This window comes from Juglans regia, chromosome 7 (genome assembly GCF_001411555.2).
Source record: "Juglans regia cultivar Chandler chromosome 7, Walnut 2.0, whole genome shotgun sequence".
In the NCBI taxonomy this organism is placed as follows: domain Eukaryota; kingdom Viridiplantae; phylum Streptophyta; class Magnoliopsida; order Fagales; family Juglandaceae; genus Juglans; species Juglans regia.
The window spans coordinates 22,699,349-22,708,440 of NC_049907.1; the positions used below are offsets into that span (position 1 = coordinate 22,699,349).

Sequence of the window (9,092 nt, forward strand, 5' to 3'; positions counted from 1 at the left end):
AATAAAGTAAACTTTGAGTGAATTGTAAAATAAAATCCACCCATTTCTTCTGCTTCCTTCTTTGGTTGCTAACGATACACCCACAAAAGGTAATGGTCTGGGACATCCTTGAAAGTGTAAACAAAGTGCTGTAAACAGCTATTCATCATCATCACGACCTGTCTTAAATGAAGCTTTTGGTGGATAAGCTTCAAACTATAGAGTTAATACATTAATACATTGACTTTTTTTTTTTCTTCCTATAAAATGATTAACATCACGAAACTGGCTACCCGTAAATCATCTGAAGCTACGGCCAAACCACATCCTAAAGCCATGAAGGAAGATTCAACTAAAAACTCATCTCATCAGAAAGCTACGGCCAAACCACAAAGCCAGATTTTAGTAAAAGAATTTAGTGAAAAACATATAATAAAATATCTACATTAATCATACCAATCATGCTGTGTTTGGTAATGTTTAGGGAAAAACATTATATGCCACACACACAAACAGATGAGTTTATTCAAGTAAACATAAATGGCCCCAGATCCTAACACAAACATCAGCTATTATTCAATTAAACACAAACTATTGTAAAACTGGTTCCAGTTGCTTCAAAATATAAAAGCAACCATTAAAATGAAATAGTCAATGTACCATCACAACCCATGTCCATAGAGGTTCAAGCACTCAGGATTGACGCAAGAAAATTACTCAATATGTTTGTACAAGAGTTTGTTACAAAGAAGGCAAAACCAGCTCCAGACTCTACTCCATCAGTATAGTCTCATTTCATTGCCCGGGATCATGCATGTAATACTTCATTCAGCACTCTACCAAATAAACATCTCCATGGTTGTACAAGAGTTTGGGAGGAATTGCCCGGGATCATGAGACGAAGACTGTAATCCTCTTATACATTGAGTCTCCAAGCCCTGTTCATTATAATTTAATCAGTCCAAGTTGTGAATTATAATAGGCTGTATGACTAACATGATCCTTTTATATAGTGACATCCAAATGATTTATAAAAACACTTACCAACAGCAGATTTATCTTAGTAATAGAAATAAAAAGGCTATCTTTTTCAGCTAATTAACCGTTTCAATTTCCAATATTGCCTCCACTTAATTTGCAAGATGTCCCAGAGAATTTAAACTTCCAGAAGACAGACTTACATATACACAACCGTTTCAATTTCTCCATGCAGTATTACATCCAAAAATCCACAAACTTCAAGTTAATATCCAAAAAAACAATGAATAAAAGCACTTACCAGCGTGAGTATGAGCCCGGGCCAAAGCATGCTCCTTCGGTACAACCTTAGGAAGATCCATTTCTTTTATGCATATGAGCTACACACCTATAGAGCAATAACCATTGCCTCCCATTGAACAAGTGCTGGAAGGGAAGCATAAAGACCACTTCTACTTTTCTTTGAAATAAGCAATGAAGGTTCAGAAACTACAGACTTTGACCAAGCCCACATGCTCTTTCTCATTTTCCATATGTCTCATTTCAACTCCAGAAACAACTCCTGCATCTATTAGGATGCATTTCTCACCCAACTTTAGGATTTCAGAATGTCCTTCACATCTATGGCCCCAAACTATTGTAAAAATCATAACTTGAATAAAAAAAAGAGTGGCTGACTCATTAAAAAAAATGTCTTCGAAAACATCATGAGTGCATCCATACCTTCTCAGAATTTGCTAGGGCCTCGTATGCTTTGGTCTCACACTTCCAGTATACTCAAGCATGTAAGTCCAAATCTTCTGATGTGGCATCTGGACCACTTTAAACACTCCAGAAAAATTTTACTTCGCATATGAGACATCATTTACTTCTGATGTGGCATCTTGACCAAAATGAAAATAGTTAAAAAACTATCATTCAACAAGATACACAGCCTAAGTAACAAATAAAACATAAAAGCATTAAACGAAACAAGGTGGCATGGTTTAGGGAACTTACTTTTATCAGTCCTGAAACTTGAACTCCTTCCACGTCATAATGTGATAGAAACATAAGTGTTTCTCCTGAACTCTAGAAACATAGATTTGGGTGTCAGCAATATTGTATAAACTTTGAGAGCCTAACAAAAACAATATTGTGTCAGCAATGTTATTGTCTGAATTAGTTAAAACTCATACCAAATAATTTGCAACATGTCTCACACTTACCAACAGCAGAAAAAGCTAGTAACAAGTGCTGTAAACAGCTACCCTGCAATGTAGCTGGAAATAGTAAAATACAGAATCTCTTATGAACTGCCACCATATTCGCTTTCAAACAAAATGCCCAAAACTCTATCTTCCACCATACTTCCCAAAAGACTGAGATCTCCAAAATATATATACGCATTCAGCAGGCCAATGCTCATGGCAAAATCCATCCATAGCAAACTAGAGAACTCAGGATGCTTCCACCATATTCACTATCAGCCAAAATGCCCATATTTCCCAAAAGACTGAGATCTCCAAAACACATATACACAATTAGCAGGCCAATGCTAATCAAAAAAAGAGGACAGTATGTACGCTATGTTCCATGGGGCAAGCTTGGCGTAGCCTGAAAAATATTAAAAATATCAAAATATTTTCTCAGAATTTGCTTAAAAACAGAAAAATATATATGCCAAGAGGTAGGAATAACCTCACACCTCGTCATCGGCCAGAGGCCTTACTTGTGTTAGAGTACTACATTGCGTTGGGATAACAACCTCGTCAACGGTAGCACCAACTTCTGACACCGGCAGGTCGATATTAGTGGAGTCTTCGTCAAATAGATTCCTGTATGTCTAAATTGGAAAATAAAAATTTACATCTATTAGGAACAACATATGTAACTCTTCCACCAGAATTCTATACAACTGACGATGCAAAATGTAATACCTGTGTCTTCTTTCTCTTCCTTGTAGCCTTCTCAACCATTGGGACCTTTCTTCTCGTTGGCGGTCTCCCTTTCCTCCGAACAACGTTCGGGCTTAATATTTTCTTATCCTTATCGGCAACCACGTTCTCTTTTAACTTTGCTGAACCGGACTCAGGCTCTAATCCTACACACTTATGCTCAAACTCATCCAACATATGGAAGAATGCATTCACATGGTCCTCATTTCGAGATACACGCGTCGCAAATCTTAGACATCTTTTAACGACAAGCTCATACCGTCGTGCATCCGCATTGACCCGTAAATCATCATAGCTACTCTTAACAAGTGTGTATCTTCTCTTTAAGTCTTTCCTCCATCTATCCAACACATATTTATCTGGCAACACATGAATGTACTTCATTTGACATACTTTCAATCCATGCCTACAGAGAATCCCCCTCATCTCAAACAGGGCACACGTGCATTTAACTTCGCATTCGTCTTCATTGAAGTACACTATGTACTTCACAATTTTGGACTGTCCAACAGGTGTAGAGATTTCTTCGAAAACATCAAAGGTGGAAATGCACCCTTCAGTGCCCACAAGTGTAGGGTTACATAAAAGCATCCCCCAAACCTCCGCTTGGACTTCTTTAAATTTTGCATTTGTGTACATTGATTGAAACTGGCTCTCAATTTTGAATAGGGATACACATGGGACGGTTTGGTTACAGGACTGAAAATCAGATGTCGTCTCTGCCTCCACCTTCTTCCTCAAAGCATTGTCGAATTGATCGACAAATTCTTTCAATGTCGTACCGGAATGCACATATCCATCAAAGAAGGCGTTCATACTTTCAGACCGTTGGGTAGTGCTCATACCAGCCGAGAATACACCTTTCAAGTAAACTGGTACCCAAAAGGACCTCTCGGTGTACAACCCCTGCAACCATGCATTATCAATAAGATCATACTTATGAATTAACTGCACCCACTTCTCCTCAAATTGTTCGCAAGTTTGTGTATCATAGACTGCACTCTGAATTGCAGTCTTCAAGCCTGCGTTATATGCCGAGTGGGATCCCAATTTCTCAGGCAGTTTCCGCATTATATGCCAGAGACAATATCTATGTCTTGCATTCGGGAATACAATTTGAATGGCATTCTTCATTGCCCTGCCTTGGTCTGTTATGATGGCTGCGGGTGCCCTGCCATTCATGCATTCTAACCATGCTTCAAACAACCACACGAAGGTGCTTGTGTCCTCGCTTGAAATCAAGCCTGCCCCCAAGAGTATGGACTGCCCATGATGGTTTACTCCAACAAAAGGAGCAAAGGGCATCCCGTACCTATTTGTTAGGTACGTTGTATCGAACGTGATAACGTCTCCAAAGTACTCATATGCCGCCCGACTTCGTGCATCAGCCCAAAACACATTCCTAATTCTAGATTCATCATCCACATCCATGACGGAGACGAAGTCATCATTAATTTTCCTCATTCTCTTAAAGTAGTCGTTTAGTGCTTCACCGCCTCCTTTACCCATTCTCAAATATCTAGCTTTGTCAATAAAATTTCTACAATCTTTTTCTTGAAAAGCTAAGTTCTCAAACCCCCCCGCATCAGTCACAAGTGCTTGAAAATTTTTATTCATCCGAATACCCGCTCTATCATTCAAATCGAGCATTCTCTGACTATATTCATCCAAACATTTGTGTGATCTAAAAAATCTAGATTTCTGTGGGCTAACGGTACTGTGATTATGAACCAGATCAACACTGGTCAACACCCATACCCCATTCACAAAGCGAGCATTTATCTTTGCCTTACAATCAGTTTTGGTCGTTGCTCGTGGCTTTGCTAAATTACTGTGGCTAGGATAGTACCTGCCGCCACGTGCACAACCAATGGTCACATACTTCGCATCCCCATCCAGATCTCTCTTCGTCCTTTTTATGATAACACCAAAACCCTCTTGTTTGGCGTATCGTTTGTAATAGTCTAAAACCTCTTTATCAGTAGAAAATTGCATACCAGATGTTGGAGGCTCGACTCTGTTATCATCATCTAATACTTCATTCATCCCCTCTGCATCTGGCTCTATATTTATGTCGGATGAAGTTTCTGACAATGAAGATTGCATGGTTAGGAACATTATCAAATGATTATATATACTAGCTTTGTTAACTCATATGGTTAAAAAAGTGTACCTCCTAAATTCTTTTCACCTACGGAATTGGATGGCATAGTTGATGACTCACTTGCGCAATGTGAGTAGGGGATATTTGGCACACATGGTGACTTCGCCGAATGCTGCATTTTTTCAGAATGCACGTTGATTCAGTAAGGAAAATACGGAGGTAGAAGAAAAAATCATAAAAAGAGAGTCAATTGAACTACCTGAGTTGTATTTTCACCTCGTATCAACTCATCCGGATTAGTCGAGGAAGGGGATGGCATGTTTGTTCCAAAAGGTGGATGTGGCAGATACGGTGGCTGTGGCAGATGCTGCAAAAAAACCATTTTCTTAGAATGACTCAAACCCACGCACAACCCTAAAATCAATATAATAAAATAACTTTACCTGGCTACCCCAAGCATATGGATATGGATGTGGATATGAATATGTTTCTGACAAGAGGGATTGCATGGTTAGGAACATTGCTATTTTTAACATATATATACAATGGAGGTTAAACCATATGGATAAAAGTGTACCTCCTAAAAACTTTTCACCTGCAGCATTGGATGGCGTAGTTGATGACTCACTTGCGCAATATGGGTAGGGCATAGTTGGCCCACATGGTGGCATCGCCGAATGCTGCATTTTTAACTATGCATGTTATTCAAGAAAATACGAAGGTAGAAGAAAAAATCATAAAAAGAGACTCAAATGAACTACCTGGGTTCTATCTTCACCTCTATTCAACTCCCTCAGATTACTCTCCACTGGGGATGTCATGTTTGGTCCAAAGGGTGGCCGTGGCAGTTGCTGCAAAAATTCCACTTCGTTAGAATGACTCAAACCAACACAACAAAAAAAAAAACAAAACAAAAATGTAATATACTAAAATAACTTTACCTGGCTACCCCAAGCATATGGATATGGATGTGGATATGTATTTGGAGGCATCATATATGGCAGGTTATATGGATTTACAGCTCCATAATATCCCTATAATATACAAATAAATCATGGATTAACTATTCTCCACCAAAATATCTGAAGCTACGATATTTTCAAATAACCAATGTGTATCATACCTGGGTGAGTCCAATCGATGTAGAAGGCCTGGTTGGTCCATCTTCCTTTTCGCCCATCACACTATTACTCAATAACTATTGAGTGTTACAAAATGTGTATTACCATAAGCAATCCCTCAACCTACATAAAGCACAAAGTATAGTTTATATACACAAAAGAAGAAGGAAATATCCCATATATCTAACAACTATGCATTGAATAATTAATCCTCATAATTAATTAGGGAGACATATAATTAGAAGTTAAGAGCAGGAAAAACCTGCATAAAAAGTCACTAAAAGTATTCCCATTCAAGAAGAAAGAGGCCACTTGTAAATGCGAGCAACAAGCCAGTTCATATTTTAATTTCATTCAGATGCAAAGTGATGTAAGACAACTATTTTTTAACCACATCCTAAAATTTTCAATTTGAACCTCGCTAGATGGATCAAATTGTCAAGATGTATCTGTTAAATCTTTATAGGAATATTTTTCTCAAAATTTCTAATACATCATCCATAATCACCCACTTTAAGTTACAAAATCTCACACATACGCATTGTTTGAATACTAAAAATTTCTCAAAACATTTGTAAATAGTAATGAATAGCTTGTAGATAGTAGTAAAATAATTTAAAAATATGATAATGTTGCTATGCCACCAAGCTTTTATCATTGGGCGTGCCCACTAGTTCAATCAACATTTTTTTTCAAACATTATTTTACTATATAAATCCAACCAGGCCAATGGCTATAGCCATGGACAAATCAGACATGAATCTCTTAATGACCATAAGAAACAAAAGATCAGACCATAAAAGTCAAGATTTCACACACTTATCACTTGAAATGACCCCTGAAATGACCCCACAGATTGAAGAGATAGAGAGGTGGGCATTGAAAAAGATCATGAGAGAATAAAAGCCATATAATTTCCTTCCTTTTTTTTTCTTCTGCTTTTTTGCAGCTTCATTCATGAAATTTACTGATTCACATCACCTCACAACCATCATGAGCAGCTTTTAGCACATGAAGAAGTCTTTACAGACTTCAAACCAAGTTACAGGAGATCAAGAAGATAAACCCCCAAAAAAAAAAAACAAACTTAATAGAGAGATCATGATCATCATTTTTCTTAGTGGCTAATCACTAACTGTAGTACTACCTATATTAATATTATATATTAGTACTGCTTTTTTCTGCCCCTATTTCCTTATCTTGGAAATACTAAAACAATAATTATATATGGCCAGCCATACCATTAATTGAAATTAGTCGTGTTGATCTGCCAGTCGGGTCTCCCTAAAGTGAACTCCAAGCTAGGATTCTTGAGGTGATCAAAACTTGATCTTGTGGAGTTTCTTGATTGGGCAAAATGATGATCACTTACCTGCAGCCAGGAGTTTAGAGACTTATATCAGTTAATTGTAGGTCACAAAAGTACTCCAAAAAGCAACCATTTGTTAAAAAGAATATATATATATATAGTACTAAAACAGAACCAGATTTGTATAAAACGATCATGGGAGATTTTATGCATAATTCATCAAAGTGGAGTTATCTTATATCATTTAAAAGTTCTAAACCAAACTATAATTATATAAAACAAAAGGCAGCTTGAGTGTATGGTAAGACATGATGCATTAAAGATCATGATCATCATGTATACATGATTCATGGCCGACATGTATGTATTGTTTGAGGGTGCTTGGGCATGCATGCAGATGATAGTTTATAATATATAAGCATGCACATGATTCCTTGCAGGCTAGGGAATATATATAAATTAATTGCCTAATTTTAAAAGTATCATTAAATATGATCTAGCATTAATTAGGTCGCTAGCTAGCTACCTCAAATTGGTCTCCAGATATTCTTAGTTGAGATGGCAGCATTTCTGGTCTTATTGTATCCAGATTCCTCGAACTGGCTTGCACCCATGACCCTCCACTGCAACAATTTCGTAAGAAAATTAATTAATATTCTTCAATGATTTTGTCCAAAAACTCCGACAGAGCATCACTCTTTACACTAATCCTTCCATTAAAATTAATCTTTCTTTTAGCAAGCCCGGACATTGCAAACTACAATCTCGCTCATTTCAAATGTTATCAACAACCAAAAAATCAGTGGTATACTAGAACAACAACAACCAAAAAACTCCACAAAACACAGATCAAACAAACATAAAATCACAGATCCATAAACGCATAAACACACAAAATGAGTACTGCTATAAATGGAGATGAAACCAAAACAGAAAAATAAATACCCAGAAATTTATTTCTTACCCTTGTAAGACGTACGGTGGCTCTCGGCAGCTACAATACAGCACCCAGCGGAGGAGAGAAGCCGTGCGGAAGTGGTGAAGCTGGAGAAACCGTGCGGAGGTTGCGTGAACAGTGGGGACTCTTTTTTACACGGGGCCGGAGTAATGGAGCCACAAACTTCCGGAGTAATGTAGCCACACGGAGTGGGGAGAGGCTGAGGGGCGAACGAGCTGCTGGGGGAGTGGAGGGGATGAGAGAAAACGGGGGAACCAGGGGACGAGAGACGAATGGGGAAACAGGGAGCAAACTCGCCACGGGAGAAAACAAAACGCGGCGCTATGTTAACCCAAAGAAAAAGGCCACGTCGGATGGAGTGGGGAGGTTGCGTGAACAGTTGTGGTTGAGTAGAAGAACTCTTATTTCTTACCCTTGTACGACGTACGGTGGCTCTCGGCAGCTACAATACAGCACCCAGCGGAGGAGAGAAGCCGTGCGGCAGTGGTGAAGCTGGAGAAACCGTGCGGAGGTTGCGTGAACAGTGGGGACTCTTTTTTACACGGTGCCGGAGTAATGGAGCCACAAACTTCCGGAGTAATGTAGCCACACGGAGTGGGGAGAGGCTGAGGGGCGAACGAGCTGCTGGGGGAGTGGAGGGGATGAGAGAAAACGGGGGAACCAGGGGACGAGAGACGAGAGAATGTGGGGGAAACAGGGGAGCAAA

At 38.7% G+C, this 9,092-nt stretch overlaps 1 protein-coding gene across 1 annotated transcript; it reads right to left on the reverse strand.

Annotated features, from left to right (window-relative positions):
* Nucleotides 1–1,961: 1,961 nt before the first annotated feature.
* LOC118348900 (protein FAR1-RELATED SEQUENCE 5-like) lies at nt 1,962–6,178 on the reverse strand. The gene is made up of 9 exons (XM_035691468.1): nt 6,122–6,178; nt 5,940–6,032; nt 5,760–5,849; nt 5,258–5,365; nt 5,068–5,170; nt 2,877–4,981; nt 2,645–2,782; nt 2,166–2,208; nt 1,962–2,077 (listed from the first exon to the last, which is right to left on the reverse strand). Exons 1-9 carry the CDS (start codon nt 6,176–6,178, stop codon nt 1,962–1,964), a joined length of 2,853 nt encoding a protein of 950 aa, XP_035547361.1.
* Nucleotides 6,179–9,092: the final 2,914 nt, after the last annotated feature.